This window comes from Oncorhynchus mykiss, chromosome 6 (genome assembly GCF_057628025.1).
Source record: "Oncorhynchus mykiss isolate SJ-2025 chromosome 6, ASM5762802v1, whole genome shotgun sequence".
NCBI lineage: Eukaryota > Metazoa > Chordata > Actinopteri > Salmoniformes > Salmonidae > Oncorhynchus > Oncorhynchus mykiss.
This window is the reverse complement of record NC_143027.1, coordinates 49,158,031-49,182,048: the sequence shown is the minus strand read 5'-3', so window position 1 is coordinate 49,182,048 and position 24,018 is coordinate 49,158,031. Positions and strand designations below refer to the sequence as shown.

At 40.9% G+C, this 24,018-nt stretch overlaps 1 protein-coding gene and 1 long non-coding RNA gene across 29 annotated transcripts in view; one reads left to right on the top strand and one right to left on the bottom strand.

The window, feature by feature from the left end:
• The window catches only part of LOC110526076 (far upstream element-binding protein 3), a 79,273-nt gene extending 61,948 nt beyond the window's left edge, over nt 1-17,325 (bottom strand). For 5 of the 28 annotated variants that reach the window (XM_036980327.2, XM_021606682.3, XM_090238076.1 and 2 more), the window contains exons 1-3: nt 16,978-17,325; nt 10,656-10,767; nt 119-152 (exon numbers count right to left, since the gene is read on the bottom strand). In XM_036980327.2, the coding sequence (XP_036836222.1) occupies nt 119-152; nt 10,656-10,767; nt 16,978-17,073 (242 nt within the window). In that variant the 5' untranslated portion in view covers nt 17,074-17,325. Of the gene's footprint in view, nt 1-118; nt 153-10,260; nt 10,359-10,655; nt 10,768-16,977 lie in introns of all 28 variants that reach the window. The other 23 variants (XM_090238089.1, XM_090238098.1, XM_090238088.1 and 20 more) reach the window with 12 other exon arrangements.
• Nucleotides 1-24,018, top strand: part of LOC149982894 (uncharacterized) — a 136,497-nt gene that overhangs the window by 7,909 nt on the left and 104,570 nt on the right. The gene's annotated exons all lie outside the window — the stretch shown is intronic.

Here is a 24,018-nt window from a genome sequence, read left to right as displayed (position 1 = left end):
GTTGGATAGTGAGCTAAAATGAAGTGGAGGAGAGGGAGTAATCCCACAGATTGCTCAATCAATATGTATTTACTGTCTGTCAATACAGCGGGTAAATTGGTGCTGGCTACAGGCTTACCTTTGATGTACCATGGCTCCCAGCTGGTTACCTACTATGAGGGGAGGCGGCAAGAGCCAGCCGGAAAGGAGACCAGGGCCAGAAGGAGATGCAGAGGAGAGAGAAAAATATATTAGTGAAGGTAACTTTTTTTTCTTCAAAAATATTTTAATACGAAATATATTAAGAAACAATTATTGGCTGCACCCATGCCAAAGAGCCTGAAATGCGCTGCAATGGAGGCCCTTTTACAGGTTCCAATTCTACTATTTTGTATGTTTTTTGTAGCTGATAATAAAAAGGTGCAATATGCAGAAATTGCTCCGCCATTTACTGGTTGCAAAAATTCTAATAGTTTGCCTAATTTCTGTTTGTGACAAAACAAGCAGTCATTCCTTAGGGAATCAATGTACCGTCTATACTGCTGTGAAATATCTTTTCCATAACCAAAAACACTATTTTCAGCTGTTCAAACCTGGTGTACAAAACCAAAAGTAAAAGACAAAAACTAAACTTAAGAATGGAAAGTATAGAAATAGCACACATAGAACAGATCAACTGCTTCTTTGATTTACTTTCAACGGAGACATTAACTCTACATACAAAACTATGTGGACTCCCCTTCGAATTAGTGGATTCTGTTATTTCAGCCACACCAGTTGCTCACAGGTGTATACAATCCAGCACACCGCCATGCAATCTCCATAGACAAACATTGGCAGTAGAATGGTCTTACTGAAGAGCTCAGTGACGTTCAACGTGGCACCTTCATAGGATGCCACCTTTCCAACAAGTAATTTCATCAAATGTCTGTCCTGCTCGAGCTGCCCCTGTAAACAATAACTGTTCATAAGGAGTGTCATTAAATGGGTTTCCATTGCCGAGCAGCCACACATTAGCCTAAAGTCACCAAGCGCAATGCCAAGCTGGAATGGTGTACAGCTCGCCGTCATTGGACTCTGGACCAGTGGAAACACGTTTTCTGGAGTGATGAATCACGCATCACCATCTGGCAGTTCAACGGACGAACCTGAGTTCGGCGGATGCCAGGAGAATGCTACTTGCCCCAATGTATAGTGCCAAGTGTAAAGTTTGGTGGAGGAGGAATAATGATCTGGGGCTGTTTTTCATGGTTCGGGCTAGGCCCCTTAGTTCCAGTGAAGGGAAATCTTAATGTTACATCATACAATGACATTCTAGACTATTCTGTGATTCCAACTTTGTGGCAACAGTTTGGGGAAGGCCCTTTTCCGTTTCAGAATGACAATGCCCCAGTGCACAAAGCGAGGTCCATACAGAAATGGTTTGTCGTGATCAATGTGGAAGAACCTGACCGGCCTGCACAGAGACGAGACCTTAACCCCATTGAACAACTTTGGGATGCATTGGAAAGCCGACTGCGAGCCAGGCCTAATCGCTCAACATTAGCCACCGACCTCACTAATGCTCATGGCTGAATGAAAGCAAGTCCCCTCAGCAACGTTCCAACCCATATGAGTAGAGTCTGTTATAGCAGCAAAGGGGGGACCAACTCCATATCAATGTCCATGATTTTGGAATGAGATGTTTGACGAGCAGGTGTCGACATACAGATTATCTTTCACTCACATTTCTATGCGAATTTGGACGGGCCACTCAAAAAGTTGAATATTGTAGCTTTTTTTTGTACATAATGATTGCTATGACCGAAAAAAGCTTCTGAACATCAGAACAACGATCAATCACTAACCTCGATTTAGATGGTTTCTACTTCAACGAGTCGGCGGTGCAAGACATACTGCTCACCAAAACTACATTGGCAAATAATCTGCCTCTACCCTCTGTTCTATTGGCGAACTGAAGAACTGTAATATCCTATGTTTCTCGGAGACATTTAGCTGGTTTTTCTATGCATCGTCAAGACCGTATTGCAGAATCGGGTAAGGTTAGGGGGGGTGTGTCATTGTTAAAACTTCTTAGGGCTAGACCCCTTTTTTCTCCACTTCCTGTCTGAATGAAGTGCCCAAAGTAAACTGCCTGTAGCTCAAGCCCTGAAGCCAGGATATGCATATAATTGGAACCATTGGAAAGAAAACACTTTGAAGTTTGTAGAAATGTTAAAATAATATAACACAATAAAAATGGTAGAAGAAAATAAAGAAAAACCAACCAGAATTATTTTGAGAGAGACCATCCTCTTAGAATTGCGAGAGAAAGGTATTGACAATTAGCTCCCTGGATGCAATTCCTATGGCTTACACAGGGTGTCAGCAGACAATGATCAAGGTTTCAGGCCTGTAACTTTAAAAACAAATAAGAAAGGTACACAGTCTTGGAAAATCATGTTTGCGCGCGCCATGAAGACATTACACACCTGCTAAAATTGGTTTCCTATTGAACATACAGTGCCTTGCGAAAGTATTCGGCCCCCTTGAACTTTGCGACCTTTTGCCATATTTCAGGCTTCAAACATAAAGATACAGTGCCTTGCGAAAGTATTCGGCCCCCTTGAACTTTGCAACCTTTTGCCACATTTCAGGCTTCAAACATAAAGATATAAAACTGTATTTTTTTGTGAAGAATCAACAACAAGTGGGACACAATCATGAAGTGGAACAACATTTATTGGATATTTCAAACTTTTTTAACAAATCAAAAACTGAAAAATTGGGCGTGCAAAATTATTCAGCCCCCTTAAGTTAATACTTTGTAGCGCCACCTTTTGCTGCGATTACAGCTGTAAGTCGCTTGGGGTATGTGTCTATCAGTTTTGCACATCGAGAGACTGACATTTTTTCCCATTCCTCCTTGCAAAACAGCTCGAGCTCAGTGAGGTTGGATGGAGAGCATTTGTGAACAGCAGTTTTCAGTTCTTTCCACAGATTCTCGATTGGACTCAGGTCTGGACTTTGACTTGGCCATTCTAACACCTGGATATGTTTATTTTTGAACCATTCCATTGTAGATTTTGCTTTATGTTTTGCATCATTGTCTTGTTGGAAGAAAAATCTCCGTCCCAGTCTCAGGTCTTTTGCAGACTCCATCAGGTTTTCTTCCAGAATGGTCCTGTATTTGGCTCCATCCATCTTCCCATCAATTTTAACCATCTTCCCTGTCCCTGCTGAAGAAAAGCAGGCCCAAACCATGATGCTGCCACCACCATGTTTGACAGTGGGGATGGTGTGTTCAGCTGTGTTGCTTTTACGCCAAACATAACGTCTTGCATTGTTGCCAAAAAGTTCAATTTTGGTTTCATCTGACCAGAGCACCTTCTTCCACATGTTTGGTGTGTCTCCTAGGTGGCTTGTGGCAAACTTTAAACAACACTTTTTATGGATATCTTTAAGAAATGGCTTTCTTCTTGCCACTCTTCCATAAAGGCCAGATTTGTGCAATATACGACTGATTGTTGTCCTATGGACAGAGTCTCCCACCTCAGCTGTAGATCTCTGCAGTTCATCCAGAGTGATCATGGGCCTCTTGGCTGCATCTCTGATCAGTCTTCTCCTTGTATGAGCTGAAAGTTTAGAGGGACGGCCAGGTCTTGGTAGATTTGCAGTGGTCTGATACTCCTTCCATTTCAATATTATCGCTTGCACAGTGCTCCTTGGGATGTTTAAAGCTTGGGAAATCTTTTTGTATCCAAATCCGGCTTTAAACTTCTTCACAACAGTATCTCGGACCTGCCTGGTGTGTTCCTTGTTCTTCATGATGCTCTCTGCGCTTTTAACGAATCTCTGAGACTATCACAGTGCAGGTGCATTTATACGGAGACTTGATTACACACAGGTGGATTGTATTTATCATCATTAGTCATTTAGGTCAACATTGGATCATTCAGAGATCCTCACTGAACTTCTGGAGAGAGTTTGCTGCACTGAAAGTAAAGGGGCTGAATAATTTTGCACGCCCAATTTTTCAGTTTTTGATTTGTTAAAAAAGTTTGAAATATCCAATAAATGTCAGTTTTATATCAGTTTTATATCTTTATGTTTGAAGCCTGAAATGTGGCAAAAGGTCGCAAAGTTCAAGGGGGCCGAATACTTTCGCAAGGCACTGTACTTCTTTCCGAAATGAATATTATAGTTTGATTACATTTTAGGGTATCTGAGGAGTAAATAGAAACTTATTTTGACTTGTTGAAACAAAGTTTAGGGGTAGATTTTCTGATTCCTTTCTCTGCCTGTTGAACGAGTGGATTACTCAAATCGATGGCGCCAACTAAACTGCCTTTTAGGGAAATAAAGAAGAATTTTATATGACAAAATGACACTACATGTTTTAGCTGGGACCCTTTGGATGACAAATCAGAGGAAGATTTTCAAAAAGTCAGTCAATATTTATTTAAATCGTTATTTGTGAATGTATGAAACCTGCGCCGGTGGAAAAATATTTTGAGGTGGGGTGCCGTCCTCAAACAATCGCTTGGCATGTTTTTGCTGTAATAGCTATCAGCCAGTTCAGTTAGATTAACATGAATTTAAGCTTTTAGCTGATATAAGACACTTATATGTACATAAATGTTTAAAATCCATAATATTTATGATCATTTATTTGAATTGCACGCCTTCCAGTTTCACCGGAAGTTGTCTCGCTAGCGGGACTCCTATCCCTAAGCAGTTTTTTAAGAACAGCTGGTGCGCACTCTCTAATATTAAGGAAGTCTCAAGGTCAAAGTTAGAATACCTCATGATAAGCTACTATTTACCAAGATAATGTATCTATATTTTTCCTACCACCACAAACTGATGTTGGCAACCAGACCACACTCAACAAGCTGTATCGGGCCATTAGTAAACAAGAAAATGCTCATCCAGTGGCTAATGATTTTGATGGAGGGAAACTAAAAATCAATTTTACCTCATTTCTACAAGCATGTCACCTGTGCAACTAGAGAAGACAAAAAAAAACTCTAGATCACCTTTACTCCACACACAGAAACACATACAAGCTCTCCCTCGCCCTCCATTTAGCAAATCTGACAATACCTCTATTTTAAGCTAAGCTTCAAGGTCTGTTTCGCTAGCAGAGACTGGAATATGTTCTGGGATTCATCCAATGGCATTGAGGAGTTTACCACATAAGTCACCGGCTTCATTAACCCTCAAGTCTATTTCTGTCTGTTTAAGCTAGAGATATCCTTTCGCATCTGCGATGTAAGGTGGCTGAGCTACAGCGGTGTGTGTCAGACCATGATGTCCTGAAAATCGGTCTTATCACGAAAACGTCTGTAGCGTCCGAACAGTTTGGCCTACAACCTATTATGGCCCCTCTATCGAAAGGTGAGTCTCTCACGAACAGGTACATGTCAACTCCATATTAATGCCCATGATTTTGTAATGACATGTTCGACGAGCAGGTGTCCACATACTTTTGGTGTATATATGGAAGTAGTTTAGTGCCTAAAAAAGGGGGGTAAATATGTTCCCACAAATGTCCTGGTCTTTTTTATATAACCTTTTCCAGGACGCTGTCTTTCAAAGATAATTTGTAAAAATCCAAATAACTTCACAGATCTTCATTGTAAAGGGTTTAAACACTGTTTCCCATGCTTGTTCAATGAACCATAAACAATTAATGAACATGCACCTGTGGAACGGTCATTAACCTGTTGAAAATAGGGGGCACTATTTTCATTTTTGAAAAAATAACGTTCCCAAAGTAAACAGGCTATTTTGTCAGGACAAGATGCTAGAATATGCATATAATTGACAGCTTAGAATAGAAAACTCTCTAAAGTTTCCAAAACTGTAAAAATATTGTCTGTGAGTATAACAAGAACTGATATTGCAGGCAAAAGCCAGAGAAAAATCCAATCAGGAAGTGACTCATGTTTTGAAAGCTCTGCGTTCCGATGCGTCCCTATTGAGCAGTGAATGGGCTATCAACCAGATTCCTTTTTCTACGTATTCCCCAAGGTGTCTACAGCATTTTGACGTAGTTTCACACCTTATGTTGAAGAATGAGCGTAAGCGACTACATTGCGTAAGTGTCCGGCTGAGGGCTCTCAGAGTAATTCTTGCGTAATAGACAGAGGTAGCTATTTTTCCACCCGGTCTTACTGAAAATAAAGCTGTCCTGGTTAATATATTATCAAATAGATATTTGAAAAACACCTTGAGGATTGATTATAAACAACGTTTGCCATGTTTCTGTCGATATTATGGAGCTAATTTTGAATATTTTTCGGCGTTGTCGTGACCGCAATTTCCGGTCGAATTCTCAGCCAAACGTGAAGAACTAACGTAGTTATTTCGGCTACAAAAATAATATTTTTGGAAAAGGAACATTTGCTATCTAACTGGGAGTCTCGTGAGTGAAAACATCCGAAGCTCATCAAAGGTAAACGATTTAATTTGATTGCTTTTCGTGACCAGATTGCTATCGATAAACTTACACAAATGCTTGTCTTGCTTTGGCTGTAAAGCATAATGTCAAAATCTGAGATGACAGGGTGATTAACAAAAGGCTAAGCTGTGTTTCACTATATTTCATGAATATGAATATTTTCTAGAAAATATTTGTTGTCCTTTGCGTTATGCTAATTACTGTGGTTGATGACAACACTCCCGGATCGGGGATGGGTAGATCCAATTAAGACAAACAGCTTACAGACGGTAGGCAATTAAGGTCAAAGTTATGAAAACTTAGGACACTAAAGAGGCCTTTCTACTGACTCTGAAAAACACCAAAAGAAAGATGCCCAGGGTCCCTGCTCATCTGCATGAATGTGCCTTAGGCATGCTGCAAGGAGGCATGAGGACTGCAGATGTGGCAAGGGCAATAAATTGCAATGTCCGTACTGTGAGACGCCTAAGACAGCGCCACAGGGAGACAGGACAATCAGCTGTCCGTCCTCGCAGTGGCAGACCACGTGTAACAACACCTGCACAGGATCGGTACACCCGAACACCACACCTGCGGGACAGATACAGGATGGCAACAACAACTGCCCGAGATACACTAGGAATGCACAATCCCTTCATCAGTGCTCACACTGTCCGCAATAGGCTGAGAGAGGCTGGACTGAGGGCTTGTAGGCCTGTTGTAAAGCAGGTCCTCACCAGACATCACCGGCAACAACGTCGCCTATGGGCACAAAGCCACCCTCGCTGGACCAGACAGGACTGGCAAAAAGTGCTCTTCACTGACGAGTCGTGGTTTTGTCTCACCAGGGGTGATGGTCGAAGGAATGAGCGGTACACTGAGGCCTGTACTCTGGAGCGGGACCGATTTGAAGGTGGAGGGTCTGTTATGGTCTGGGGCGGTGTGTCACAGCATCATCGGACTGAGCTTGTTGTCATTGCAGGCAATCTCAATGCTGTGCGTTACAGGGAAGACATCCTCCTCCCTCATGTGGTACCCTTCCTGCAGGCTCATCTTAACATGACCCTCCAGCATGACAATGGGGAAGGCTGCCTTGGTGGAAGAGTGGGGTAACATCTCACAGCAAGAAATGGCAAATCTGGTGCAGTCCATGAGGAGATGCACTGCAGTACTTCATGCAGCTGGTGGCCACACCAGATACCGACTGTTACTTTTGACCCCAGCCTTTGTTCAGGGACACATTACATTTCTGTTAGTCACATGGCTTTCTCAGTTGTTGAATCTTGTTATGTTCATACAAATATTTACATGTTAAGATTGCTGAAAAATAAACACAGTTGACGTTTATTTTTTTTCCTGGAGTTTCACATCTCTCATATATAGGACAAACTTCCTTTTTGGACCATCTGTTTTTCCATTGGTTATTCAAAGTGTTCCTATGGGCTAATAACATTAAAGTTTTTAAAATGTTATATATACCTAAAGGGGTCTTAAAATTCCAAACTGAATATCTAAATGATCTGAGATTACAACCCCCCCCCCCCCCCCCCCACAGACGATATATTTTAATTGCCAAAATATATTCTAATTGGTCAGACATTTTGTTTTTGCATAGTGTGACACTATTAGAAGACTATCCCTAGCTGATGGGAACTTTTACAGTAGGTGCCTCACAAGAAAGGTGGCTTAGGCCTAAGAGATTTTTATGGAGGATTTCCATTGTAGCAAACCAGCAGTCATGGATTTCAAATTTTACATTTTTTTCTCTCTCCGACAGACAATACACAGACAGTAATCCAGTCGGGTGTCATTGGCTACAGTCAGCTCCAGTAGGACCACATTTAAACAGTATTTAATCTTCCAACTCAGTATGGATCTTCCCACGATCAGCCTGGCAGGCCCCCAAAATGGACAAATAAAAAGAAGTGACTTAGAGGAGCAGCGGGATAGTGCCATCATAGCAAACAATGGCATTTGTCACTCAAATCCAACTTTCCTTAGCTTGGCTTTTTAAGACTGTACGCTTTTCCATCGCCGCAGGATAGGGCGTCCAGTGCAGGAGAACTGGCCAACTCATATACCCTTTTCACACTGTCATGCTGGCTCTGATATTTTCTTTTCACATTGTCCTGGTTACAGCAACGACGGTGCATGCGTAACGAGGCCAGCGCAGTACAACTTGGCTCAGCTCAGTAGTGTCAAAATGCTGATTGTTTGGGATCTCAAATACAAATCTCTACCCCTTTCCTATGGTCCATTCGACAACTCCCATATGTTTTCAGACTCAATGTCATTTGTATTAAGATGAAATTGATGAAAGTGTCTCTAAACTGTTGCCCCTTATCATCTTCGTACCTAGCTTAGACTGGGTTGTGGATGAATGGATTTGTGATGAAGAGAATAAAAACTGTAATATTGAATAAATACCTTCGGATCCTGACAGATTACCAGGGTCCAAAGGTAGAAAACTGCTACCTTGCTACATTGGAATAATATTTATGTACATAAAAAGGGTTGCACATTTTGGGGAATATTCAGAGGTGGAATTGAACTTTAATTAAATTAGTTAACTCTCCACATGGGATGATTTCACTAAACAACAAAAAGGAAATATTGAATGATCCCCAATGATCCATCGCATCTCCCAAAAACATTTTCAACATACATCTGTAAACTGATAGTCTTGAAACTAAAGCTTTGGTTGTCTTCTTCTCAAGCTTTCATGTCTTCTCCCTGGACCTCCTCAATGTCCACCTCTTGAACATCAGACTCTGAGGCCTCATCTTCACTGTCCAATCTTGTTGAGGATGGTACGCTGTCAGGCTCGAAAAAGCCTCAAATTTGCCCAGATTGCCACCAATTTTTAAACCCTTTGTATTGGTCAGCCTGTTGCATGCTTTGGTGTGTGTGTTCCCAAACAAGTTGCGCTCTGATGCGGCTGATGTTGGTGGGATTTGGAGGATGATGGAGGCAAAAGGGGAAAGAACCTCAGCTCCACAAAGTCCCTTCCACCAGCTGGCTGATGGATATGTTGGCACAACTGCCATATTGCATCTCCATCCCAAAGCCCTTGCTTGGAAGTGTACTTCGCCAGACTGCCAAGAACCTTGACCTAATCCATGCTAAGGTGGCGAGACATGGTAGTGATGGCACTATAGGCCTTGTTGATCTCTGCACCAGACAGGATGCTCTTGCCAGCATACTTGGGGCCCAACATGTATGCCGTGGCGTGTATGGGCTTCAGGCAGAAGTCTTCACGCTTTTTGATATATTTCAGAAGTGCAGTTTCCTCTGCTTGGAGCAACAGTGAAGTGGGCAGGGCAGTACGGATTTCTTCTCTTTCATCTGCAAGCAGAGTCTGAGCATCAGACAGGATGGCATTGTCTCCCTCCATCTATGCAATGGCTACTGCTATAGGTTTCAGGAGTTTCAGGCTGCTTACCACTCCCTCTCAAAATACATCATCCAGGAGGATCCTCTTGATGGGGCTGTCCATATCGGCAGACTGTGATATGGCCATTTCATAGAGACTCCTTCCCCTCCAGGAGACTGTCAAACATGATGACACCACCACCCCAACGGGTGTTGCTGGGAAGCTTCAATGTGGTGCTCTTATTCTTCTCACTTTGCTTGGTGAGGTAGATTGCTGCTATAACTTGAAGACCCTTCACATACCGAACCATTTCCTTGGCTCTCTTGTAGAGTGTATCCATCGTTTTCAGTGCCATGATTTCCTTGAGGAGCAGATTCAATGCATGAGCAGCACAGCCAATGGGTGTGATGTGAGGGTAGGACTCCTTCACTTTAGACCAAGCAGCCTTCATGTTCGCAGCATTGTCTGTCACCAGTGCAGATACCTTCTGTGGTCCAAGGTCATTGATGACTGCATTCAGCTCATCTGCAATGTAGAGACCAGTGTGTCTGTTGTCCCTTGTGTCTGTGCTCTTGTAGAATACTGGTTGAGGGGTGGAGATGATGTAGTTAGTTATTCCTTGCCCATGAACATTCAACCACTCATCAGAGATGATTGCAATACAGTCTTGCTTTCTCTATGATTTTCTTGACCTTCACTTGAACTCTGATGAACTCTGCATCCAGCAAATGAGTAGATAAAGCATGTCTGATTGGTGACTAATCGTTCATGGACTCGTTTCAAGGTAAAAAAGTTAAGACATTGTGAAAACCTCAGGAAACTATCCCTTTAAAATTGCCGGCAAGAGAAGAATGAAATGGCTAATAGCAACTAGCTTACCTCCGTCTTCCACCGATCGCTTTTGGTCCCCGTAGCCATACATGGAGGGGTCTACAATAGGTGGGGAACTGTTTAGGTGAGAAATCTGCTCATTCCTCATTTTTCCTGCCATCTGAAATGTGAGGAAAATAATAATTACTTCACAGATTTTCTATACAACAGTTCATCCATCCATTGTATTCATTGTTGTTACAATCTGAGAAACATTTCACAAAAAAATTGCTTATTACATTTATCAAAATTGCCAGTCCTATGACCACTAAAGCCCATTATACGCTACCTTTAGTGAAGATAGTATCTTCTGGCCGGGGAAGTTTTGTTAAGAGCTCCGACACTTGTTCTGAACATTAAAATGCATTGAGTGCAGTACGGTTTTGGAAACATAAGGAACATTGTTCATATCAGCAGGAAATTATTATTTTTAAGCAAATTACTACACACCTTTATAGGGTTAGGGTTCCCACACAGCCATATGTCCATGTTACAGTGCTTGTTTATGAAAAGCAGACAGAAGACCCCTGCACATCGACTTGGTACTGGTACCTTGTGTATATAGCCAAGTTGTTGTCACTCATTTTGTATATATTATGAGTTATTATTTCTCAATTCTCTCTCTCTCTCTCTGCATCATTGGGAAGGGCCCGTAGGTATGCATTTCACTGTTAGTCTACATCTTTTGTTTACAAAGCATGTGACAAATAACATTTGATTTGATCGCAGGTTTTAAGCGACCGGCAGATGGGGTCAAAATGGAATGAGATTGATCTGTCAATAGTTTCTATATCAGACACACAACTGGATGGGCATATGTTCGTTTATGTGTGCGGTACACTAAGGGATGAGCCTACGGCAGGTATAAAACTGAGTGTGCTGGCTAAACTAACCCACTCCCAGCCAGTAAGGAGCAGGCTGAGTTAATAGCATATTAGACAGGCCTCCCCCTAGCCAGAACCCAATGGGCCAGGGGACGAAGGGTGGGACGGCACCAAGTCTAGCTATTCCTTCATCATTTACAGACCAGAGATAATAATACAACAGGCCGAAAACAACTGGAGAATCAGAATGGGCTTGTCTGAAATGCAGTGTGTCATGTAACAGCCCAGCCCAAAGGCTACACTGTCCATGTTACAGTGCTTGTTTATGGAAAACAGAAGCGTACATGCGCTAATTAGCCATCGTCGACTCAAGAAGACCTGTGTGTAAAGGGAAGACTGGCGCCACAAACGTCTTGTCGCTGAAAAATACTGTTGGCTGCAACTACGTTTAGGTGGAGTATTTGTCTGTTTTGACTGCCAGAGCCAATTCGCCTCTAAACAGAACATGTAAGGTCCTTGGACTATAAGGAGTAATGTTAAGCCATTTAGTTCATTATTGGGCTATATGACCACGTCAGGCAATTGCGTCAAAAGCACTTGTAACCATGAGTGCTAGAGCTATTATCTGCTGAACAACACAACAAGGTTGACTCATCGGCAACTGAAATGCCTAAACCAAATAGCCTAACCTTGAGAAATCAAATGACAACCAAGGAAAAAAAATAAAAAATAAAAATGTGCAACACTGTATAGTGTTTCTGTTTATCTTAGTATCTTATCTCTTACCCATTTAATAATGTATCATCTGAGCTTTGAGTAGCCAATGGAGTCATGCAGTTCAACCATTCCCCTTCCCAAAAACGTATTGTCGACACTTGAAATGATTTTGAATCTTTCAGAGGCCGAATTGTTATCACCTCTATCCATGAGTTTTGGGGCCAAAGAGCTAGTTAGTGAGCATTCTGTCAAACAATGTGATAGAGGGTTCAATCAAACAAATCACATATATTTTGCATGAGAGGGAGCATTGTAATATCTACGTTTACCCAAAACCTTTATGTAGCACAAATAGGCATATTATCTATGGTATCTAGTGAAAAAACATAATATAGTACTAAGGTGTTAGGTGACGCGATAAACAATGGACGCTATGCGAGAATTCTACAAAGATAACTGCAGTAATCAAATCAATTTTCACTAAATGTCAATAATGTTGTCGTCAAAATACATAAATCATTTGAAAACATGAATGTGGGAGTTGTCTAAAAATCCCAGTACTGTACGTCATGATATTTACGCAATATGAGCACAATTTTAAATCAAGCGTCATGCTTAAAACGTTCAAATCTGTGAGACAGCCCTTTTTCTGAATCCTGTGAAATCGGTGTGTTCATATTTGCTCTTTGCGAATGGTATTCTTCACTATACCAGAGTAAGATTGATGTGACATTGTATTGCCAACAAGTATTGGAAAGTCCTGAGTGTGTTCTACGGTCATCAAACATACTTTGGACTGAAATATAAGGTTAAATGTTCTCAGAGACACTGAAAAAACATTGCAGGTTACAAAGTAGAGCTTCGTAGCTACGTTTTGATGATGGGTTGTCAGGGATTGGTCCAAATTCACCACCCCCATTTCCATGACCTGTGCTAGCTTGCTAGCTGTGAAGGGAGAGCCTGATACCGTTGTAACGTGCCATTGCAGCTGTATTGTACCAAAAGCAATTTTTGTGACTGATGGTTTTATTCTTTCAAAGTAAAAACTACAATAACCGTGGCTACAGCACTACAATCAATAAAAACATAGCTAAATATCAGTGAATTGAAAATGTGTCCTAACTATCTTTCTGTGCAGCTGGCTCGCAGAGAGCTCACCAACTGTCTTTTACTGGAAATGGTGGAGTTTATCCTCCCATCACCAATGTAACGCATCAAAACCAAAAAATACATTACAATGTAACCCAACTCAGGTGTAGACCTACCTTAAACTGTGTTACAGTTTAGACTTAGTGAGAAGTGTGTGTCTGTGCTAGACTAACACAGACATACCCAGCCTATGTGTGATGTGTGTTAGAGATGCAAGATATATCAGTGAACATATCGGAATCGGACGATAAAAGCTCAAAATGCCAACATCGGTATCGGCTGATGTCTAGTTCAACGCCCGATTTGCAAAACCGATGTCAAAGCTGACGTGCATACCTGTATAACGTAGGTACATGACGTAACGACGCCACATACAATTTTGCTCTATACGTGCAACACAGCATTCCTAAACTAGACCACAATGTCTGCTGTGTGGATCAAGCAGTCAACAAGTCAAGCAGTCATTTGAAAGAGTAAGACCATTTCAGAGACATCTCAAAGGCGAAATCCATTAAAGCCAAGATAATGGAATTCATTGCCCTTGACAATGAACCGTTCTCTGTCATGGGTGATGTTGACTTTCGCCGACTGGTCGAGCACCGGTACAGACTACCAAGTGCTCTATTTTTCAGATGTTGCCCTAACTAACGGAGTTACACAGTAATAGCGTCACTGCTAGTAGCTTCACGACATACATACTATGGAACGCCGTTTGAGTCTTTGCATGTCAAAAAAGATACAGTAGCAATGTCAAAGATGTACAAAAAAAGTCAGCAAACACCAGCCACGAACAATGTATTTGTAATACAGAGTTGGTAATAAAGCATAATTTGTTCGACCACAACTTCTGTGGTAGCTAGCTTTAGCTTGGTACCTAGCTAGCACCAATACAACCAGCCTGAAAACAGAAACTGCAGTCATTTTCATTACTCTTAGCAATGATTTAGGAATCCTTGTGAGTAAGTATTAGCTAGGTTGTAACTTGTTGTTCACCTATTGAAATTGAACTTCATTTCATGAAAATAAATAGCTACAACTAACTATAGCTACTGAAACAGATTATGTATTTTTTCTATGTTTTTAGGGAAGAACATTGTTTGCATCCATGAGCTAGCTAGCTTTTTTTATAGCCAGCACTGTAGGTGTGCGAGACAACTTTACCACCATCATAGCACACGTATCGATTAATCGTTGTGACATATGAAATACAAGTGAGTGTAATCAATGTGTAATAACTACTTTAGCAAAATATGTATGAACGCGTTAAATTATTATGCGACGTGCAGTCATACTCAGGTCCTGATTGGTCAACAAACTTATTTGACAAGACAAAGTCAAGTCAACACAGCAAGTAAGTGAAAGAAATAGGTTTTGATTATGTTTTACTGGTAATGGGGACATAAGTAAATGCCAACAAAATAACTTTTTGGTCAGTGTGGTGTGTGTGTAACCTTTATTTAACTAGGCAAGTCAGTTAAGAACAAATTCTTATTTACAATGACGGCCTACCCCAGCCTATGGGACTCCCAATCACGGCCGGACATGATACAGCCTTGATTCGAACAAGGGACTGTAGTGACACCTGTTGCAGTGCCGTAGACCGATTCATCCATGTGTGTGTTAACTATTTAACTGTACTAGAATGCTTAAAAGGCCACTAAAATATTTAATATTGGTTATCGGTATCAGTTCTTTTGGCAAGGAAACTATCAGATATCGGTATCGGCCAAAAATGTCATATCGGTTCATCACTAGTGTGTGTGGGGATGCTGAGAAGTGCGTGTCTGTGTTAAGACTGTGTGTGTAGGTGGCACAGGCACAGGGTTGGGCGTATTATTTTGCACTATGCCTAATCAGTTGGCCTACTGAATAGAACATTACTGTGATATATACAGCCTAACAGTTACTAATTGGTAAATAGTGTCCCTGCTTTTTGTTCATGATTATGTAATCTCAATTATATGTCCTCCATTACCATCCCAGGTGCGTGCGCGGGCTACACCTTACTCCTCAGTATAAACTCCCAGTTCCGCATAAAACGGCAATACTTAATTTCATTCCATACAAAACGAATTAGCATAATATGTATCTAATTTGCATAAAGCTGTATACAAAGTTGTATTCTAATTTAATAAATTGTTACCCACTCTGTTTTTCATCAACCATGAAGATTTGTTAATATGACCACCCTACTTCAAATTATTGGGCTTAAATGATTGAAATGACGTATTCCGTACTGCCTAATTAGTAGCCACCCCATCTGAAGTGCATCTTTAGCATAATATAGCATTTGAATCTTTTTTTTTGGGGGGGGGGGGGGGGTCATCTCTGTGTTCTACAGCAATTCTGACCACCCGATCTTATGACTACCCGATCTTGTGATTTTGGACAAAAGGTGTTGAATTTAAGAATCCAGACAGGTTTTTTGGTGCTTTATTGACAAGAGATCAACATTGGCCTGTCCTTTTACGATCAATTTTAAATAAGATATCTCAGAATTGGTAAATCCTATCCTCATGATATAAAATGTTCTGTGTTCCTGGGAAGCTTCTCTATAACATGTAATACAAAGTATATAACATGGAATACAAAGTATAACACAAAAACCACAGTTTAATTTTGTCCTCAAACAGTATTTTTAATGCACCATTGGTGTCTTGAGTAAAAAAAAATGTTTTTATTAATCTCTACTCCAGTTTGAACTAATTAAACCATATTGAAGTGTAGAAATTATAATTAATTTAATTTGATTTGATTTTGGTCTCAAACCAGTGAGTTTATTAACATTCCTCAAGAATATCAACATAAGTAATTGCTGACAGTGGAAGAGGTGGAAATGTTGTTCCTTTGTCATATAATTGCTACATTTACTATAAATATAACATTTACTATAAATATATCATCAAAAATAGTTTTCCAGATTGAATTCTGGTGATGCAAATATTGGTTCAAGACTGAGACAACCTGGTTCAATTTGGGTCAGGAGTCTAACACCCTAATACTAGTGACAATATACCCTTACCTGCTCTTTAATCGTGTTCCTAACTAGACACACCAGCACAGTGCATAATATGGTGCTTGCCAGTTACATAATGGAGCCTACTTGCAGGGGGGGGGGGGGGGGCAATTGACTCAATGATGTTTACAACTGGGAAACAATATGGATAACGATCTGTTTAAAAACGTGTGGGTGTGTTTGGAATCTTTGCCTACTTGTCACGGATTGTTATGGGTTTGAAAGCACGGTCACACAGTTCAACCCCAGAACTTCAGTGACTGAACAACAAGTTGCATTTGGACACGTGTGGAAAACGTAGCTAGCTACTGTAGATCTTAACATACATTAACTTGAAGACTTCGTGGTAACAACACGGTAAACTACATAAAAACATCGTTTCCAGTCGTGACCTGTTGCAGCCAAAATGAACACACGCGAGTACTCATTGCAAACTCGAAACTATTGTGGTTGTCAACTAGCTTAGAATGTTAGCTAGCTGGCTAGGTCGCTGGCTAGTGTTTTTCATGAACACATAGCACAAGCTGCAGAGATGGGCGAGTTAAAATAAAAGTTATTTATAGTCGTTTAAAAGGTCTAGCTCAACCTCAGTTGATTCCTTCGCGAATTCCTCTACTCCTATTACCTGTCGGGCCCGATGTAAAGCGTGGGCGAAGCCGTCAGCTTTCATTCCGGACTGAGCAACGGAGGCCTGTCCCTGCACCAACTCCGCCATCATCATCTCCACCCAGACTTCTCGGTTGTAAATAATTACCACAGCCACAAAGTCAGAATTGGCTATTGTAAAAAAATAATAAAAAAATGCACTTTTGTCTTAATTTAAGGTTAGGCACAGGGTTATCAGTTCGGTTAATGTTAGGTTTATAATCACATTGTGGAAACAGGTGGGGTTTAGCTATAATTTGTACTTTGTAGCTGTGATAACCAGTGACGGACAGACTGCTCAGTTGTTGGACGCGTTCGAGTAAATCACTTTTGTCAGGGCTGCAGTACAAACAATTAAGACACACCCTCGCCCACTTACCCTAGCCTTTTTCCTTGGGGGAATCACCGTCGCCATCTTGGCCGGTGGTCCAAATAATTAGCCAAGCAAGGGAAATTTGCAACCTAAGCCCTCGTTCTTAGTCGGTTTTGCGAGTGTACAATTATGTTAACTCAGGGGCCAGAACCGCCCCATAATCCGCTAATAAAAATCCATAATTTAAAAACAACATCACTGGAGAAGTCTACAAGTGTAAGTAAAAACGAATGCAAATAAATTAGAAACTGTGATACATGACGGCACAAACGTCTCGTTAAAAAGTACATATGTTTTTGTTTGGTAATCTTTTGGAAATTGTAGAAAAACATTTTCCTTCTTCAGAAGTTCCAGCTAGGCAGGCTAACGTTATTTAGCCAATTAATGTGCTGGCTATCATAGTGTAGGCTTATATTAATAATTATATATTTAATATAAGTATACATGCACTCATAATTGACTGTAGCTCATACAAAGCACCCAGCTACCAGTGGCTGAAAACACAATCACGGGATGAACAAGTGATGAATTTCCGGCCAAGGCTGGTCTGGAAATTGTCCGATTCCCACCTACTGCATGAACTTCACATAAATCATGTGATCAGAGGTTATGCCGTTTTGACAGCAGCCGACTGTAATGGTGCGTTCAAGACAACTGGAAACTGTGAAAAATACGAGGTCAGATCATGACGTTAGTGTAATTCATGTCGGAGCTCTAGAAAGAGGCCCGAGTTCCCGAGTGGGAATTCCGAGTTGGATGACCGTTTAAAACGAATTTTCTCAGTCGGAGCTCGTTTTTTCTGAGTTCCCAGTTGTGTTGAAATCTCGGAAGAGTTCCCAGTTGTGTTGAAATCTCGGAAGAGTTCCCAGTTGTGTTGAAATCTCGGAAGAGTTCCCAGTTGTTTTGAACATGGCACAAGTTTTTTGCAGTTGCTCGTAATATTCACACTGCAGCCATCGCTTGCCTTGTGGGAGGCTCTATTGTCAACCAATCATGTGGGTGATTTTGTTTGACGCACGCGGACATGACCAAAGACGTGCCTGAAGCAGGAACCAATTTTGCGGCAGTTCGTAAAATAGGCCTACAGTGGATATGTGCAAATTAATGTGATAATGTATTGTACAATGTGCACGTTTTCAGTTTGCGAGTGTGTGTGTTATATGAGTTGGAGACATGTTTATTTGTTGGCTACATTATAAAGATACTTTTATTCACAATGGCAATACAAGCCTTGCTTGGAAAAAACATAATTAACCTGGTTTCCATACAGCCATTTCATGCAGATGAATTACCTGACTCATGAAAAAAGTAATGACCAGGCTGATGGAAACACAATATGCTGGTACAATTTTATAAATGCTTTCAGACAATTTGTTCGACATGGTCGGATCTTTTTGTGTCTGTAACATTATTTATGCGAGAAATGGCGGTGGAAAGGCCTTTATACGAAAATATCTTGCAGTCACTGAATCACTGCAGTCATCATTCATTCACTAAGCCCTAAACCTCAACTAAATATTGTAATTAATAATGAGGAAATTGAGCGAGTTGAGGAGATTAAACTTAACCCTAGATTGTAAATTTATGGTCAGAACATATTGATGCAACAGTAGCAAAGATGGTGAGATGTCTGTCCATAATAAGTCGCTACTCTGCCTTCTTAACAACAATACCAGAAACAATACTGCCCAGTCGTGTGATCAGGTGCCACAATGAGGGACTTGGAAAAATTACAACTAGCCCAGAACAGTGCAGCAAGGTTGTCCCTTATATGTACAGTGCCTTGCGAAAGTATTCGGCCCCCTTGAACTTTGCGACCTTTTGCCACATTTCAGGCTTCAAACATAAAGATATAAAACTGTATTTTTTTGTGAAGAATCAACAACAAGTGGGACACAATCATGAAGTGGAACGACATTTATTGGATATTTCAAACTTTTTTAACAAATCAAAAACTGAAAAATTGGGCGTGCAAAATTATTCAGCCCCCTTAAGTTAATACTTTGTAGCGCCACATTTTGCTGTGATTACAGCTGTAAGTCGCTTGGGGTATGTCTCTATCAGTTTTGCACATCGAGAGACTGACATTTTTTCCCATTCCTCCTTGCAAAACAGCTCGAGGTTGGATGGAGAGCATTTGTGAACAGCAGTTTTCAGTTCTTTCCACAGATTCTCGATTGGATTCAGGTCTGGACTTTGACTTGGCCATTCTAACACCTGGATATGTTTCTTTTTGAACCATTCCATTGTAGATTTTGCTTTATGTTTTGGATCATTGTCTTGTTGGAAGACAAATCTCCGTCCCAGTCTCAGGTCTTTTGCAGACTCCATCAGGTTTTCTTCCAGAATGGTCCTGTATTTGGCTCCATCCACCTTCCCATCAATTTTAACCATCTTCCCTGTCCCTGCTGAAGAAAAGCAGGCCCAAACCATGATGCTGCCACCACCATGTTTGACAGTGGGGATCGTGTGTTCAGCTGTGTTGCTTTTACGCCAAACATAACGTTTTGCATTGTTGCCAAAAAGTTCAATTTTGGTTTCATCTGACCAGAGCACCTTCTTCCACGTGTTTGGTGTGTCTCCCAGGTGGCTTGTGGCAAACTTTAAACAACACTTTTTATGGATATCTTTAAGAAATGGCTTTCTTCTTGCCACTCTTCCATAAAGGCCAGATTTGTGCAATATACGACTGATTGTTGTCCTATGGACAGAGTCTCCCACCTCAGCTGTAGATCTCTGCAGTTCATCCAGAGTGATCATGGGCCTCTTGGCTGCATCTCTGATCAGTCTTCTCCTTGTATGAGCTGAAAGTTTAGAGGGACGGCCAGGTCTTGGTAGATTTGCAGTGGTCTGATACTCCTTCCATTTCAATATTATTGCTTGCACAGTGCTCCTTGGGATGTTTAAAGCTTGGGAAATCTTTTTGTATCCAAATCCGGCTTTAAACTTCTTCACAACAGTATCTCGGACCTGCCTGGTGTGTTCCTTGTTCTTCATGATGCTCTCTGCGCTTTTAACGAACCTCTGAGACTATCACAGTGCAGGTGCATTTATACGGAGACTTGATTACACACAGGTGGATTGTATTTATCATCATTAGTCATTTAGGTCAACATTGGATCATTCAGAGATCCTCACTGAACTTCTGGAGAGAGTTTGCTGCACTGAAAGTAAAGGGGCTGAATAATTTTGCACGCCTAATTTTTCAGTTTTTGATTTGTTAAAAAAGTTTGAAATATCCAATAAATGTCGTTCCACTTCATGATTGTGTCCCACTTGTTGTTGATTCTTCACAAAAAAATACAGTTTTATATCTTTATGTTTGAAGCCTGAAATGTGGCAAAAGGTCGCAAAGTTCAAGGGGGCCGAATACTTTCGCAAGGCACTGTACATGTAGAGCTAACATTAATGATATGCATGTTAATCTCTCATGGCTCAAAGTAGAAGAGAGATGGACTTCATTACTACTTGTTTTGTAAGAAGTATTGATTTGTTGAATGCACAGCTGTCTGTTTAAACTACTAGCACACAGCTCGAACACCCATGCATATTGTGATAATGGCGCTGGAGGGAATGGCTGCTGTTTTATGGCCTCTAAACCAACTGTGCTATTTTGTTTGTTTTTTTGCATTGTTTGTAACTTATTTTGTACATAATGTTGCTGCTACCGTCTCTTATGACCGAAAGTAGCTTCTGAACATCAAAACATCGATTACTCACCTTGGCTGCTCTTTAATTATTTGTTACTTTTATTTCTGAATTATTTGTTTTGTATTTTTCTTAACTGCATTGTTGGTTAAGGGCTTGTACGTAAGCATTTCACTGTTCTATTCGGCGCATGTGACAAATAACATTTGATTTGATACCCCACACGACATGCCACCAAAGTTCTCTTCACAGTACCCAAGTCCAGAACAGACTATGGGAGGCACACAGTACTACATAGAGCCATGGCTACATGGAACTCTATTCCACATAAAGTAACTCACGCAAGCAGTAAAATCAGATACAGAGAAGAAAAAAATTGATAAAATACACCTTATGGAACAGCGAGGACTGTGAAGAGTCACACACTGAGATACAAACACACATAACATACACACTATGTACACTTGGATTGTGTGTTGTAGTGGCCTGAAGGGACATACTTAATGTATTTTGAAATCTGTTTTAAAATCTATTAATTGTTACATATTTTTATTATAATACAGTTGAAGTCGGAAGTTACACTTAGGTTGGAGTCAATAAAACTCGTTTTTCAACCACTCCACAAATTTCTTGTTAACAAACTATAGTTTTGGCAAGTCGGTTAGGACATCTACTTTGTGCATGACGCAAGTAATTTTCCCAACAATTGTTTACAGACAGATTTCACTTATAATTCACTGTATCACAATTCCAGTGGGTCAGAAGTTTACATACACTAAGTTGAAAATTCCAGAAAACTATGTCATGGCTTTAGAAGCTTCTGATAGGCTAATTGATGTCATTTGAATCAATTGGATGTATTTCAAACTCTGTGCCTCTTTGCTTGACATCATGGGAAAATCCAAAGAAATCAGCCAAGCCCTCATAAAAAATATTGGAGACCTCCACGCTCTGGATCATCATTGGGAGCAATTTCCAAGAGCCTGAAGGTACCAAGTTTATCTGTACAAACAATAGTACGCAAGTATAAACACCATGGGACCACACAGCCATCATACCACTCAGGAAGGAGACGCGTTCTGTCGTAGAGATGAACGTACTTTGGTGTGAAAAGTGCAAATCAATCCCAGAGCAACAGCAAAGGACCTTGTGAAGATGCTGGAGGAAACGGGTACAAAAGTATCTATATCCACAGTAAAACAAGTCCTATATCGAGATAACCTGAAAGGCCGCTCAGCACGGAAGAAGCCATTTCTCCATAACCGCCATAAAAAAGCCAGACTACGGTTTGCAACTGTACATGGGGACAAAGATCGTACTTTTTGGAGAAATGTCCTCTGGTCTGATGAAACAAAAATAGAACTGTTTGGCCATAATGACCATTGTTATGTTTGGAGGGAAAACGGGGAGGCTGGTAAGCTGAAGAACACCATCCCAACCGTGAAGCACGGGGGTGGCAGCATCATGTTGTGGGGGTGCTTTGCTGCAGGAGGGACTGGTGCACTTCACAAAATAGATGGCGTCATGAGGTAGGAAAATTAGGTGGATATATTGAAGCAACATCTCAAGACATCAGTCAGGAAGTTAAAGCTTGGTCGCAAATGGGTCTTCCAAATGGACAATGACCCCAAGCATACTTCCAAAGTTGTGGCAAAATGGCTTAAGGACAGAAAAGTTAAGGTATCATAGTGGCCATCACAAAGCCCTGACCTCAATCCTAAAGAGAATTTGTGGGCGAAACTGAAAAAGCATGGCCTACATACAGTGGGGCAAAAAAGTATTTAGTCAGCCACCAATTGTGCAAGTTCTCCCACTTAAAAAGATGAGAGATGCCTGTAATTTTCATCATAGGTACACTTCAACTATGACAGACAAAATGAGAAAAAAATCCAGAAAATCACATTGTAGGATTTTTAATGAATTTATTTGCAAATTATGGTGGAAAATAAGTATTTGGTCAATAACAAAAGTTTATCTCAATACTTTGTTATATACCCTTTGTTGGCAATGACAGAGGTCAAATGTTTTCACCAGCGCATGTCTAGGCCCGTCTGAAGTTTGCCAATGACCATCTGGATGATCCAGAGGAGGAATGGGAGAAGGTCATGTGGTCTGATGAGACAAAAATAGAGCTTTTTGGTCTAAACTCCACTCGCCGTGTTTGGAGGAAGAAGGAGGATGAATACAACCCCAAGAACACCATCCCAACCGTGAAGCTTGGAGGTGAAAACATTCTTTGGCGATGCTTTTCTGCAAAGGGTACAAGACGACTGCACCATATTGAGGGGAGGATGGATGGGGCCATGTATCACGAGTCTTGGCCAACAACCTCCTTCCCTCAGTAAGCATTGACCCATTGAAGATGGGTCGTGGCTGGGTCTTCCAGCATGACAACGACCCGAAACACACAGCCAGGGCAACTAAGGAGTGGCTCCGTAAGAAACATCTCAAGGTCCTGGAGTGGCCTAGCCAGTCTCCAGACTTGAACCCAATAGAAAATCTTTGGAGGGAGCTGAAAGTCCGTATTGCCCAGCAACAGCCCCGAAACCTAAAGGATCTAGAGAAGGTCTGTATGGAGGAGTGGGCCAAAATCCCTGCTGCAGTGTGTGCAAACCTGGTCAAGAACTACAGGAAACATATGATCTCTGTAATTGCAAACAAAGGTTACTGTACCAAATATTAAGTTCTGCATTTCTGATGTATCAAATACTTATGTCACGCAATAAAATGCTAATTAATTACTTAAAAATCATACAATGTGATTTTCTGGATTTTTGTTTTAGATTCCGTCTCTCACAGTTGAAGTGTACCTATGATAAAAAAATTACAGACCTCTACATGCTTTGTAAGTAGGAAACACTGCCGATTTTGCAGGTTATGAAATACTTGTTCTCCGCACTGTATATGGGGAATACAACATCCTAGTTCTGCAGATTTTGCTGCGAAGAGACCGAATCATTAGATAATTTGTTTTGGTACTGTCCATATGTAGCTTGTCTT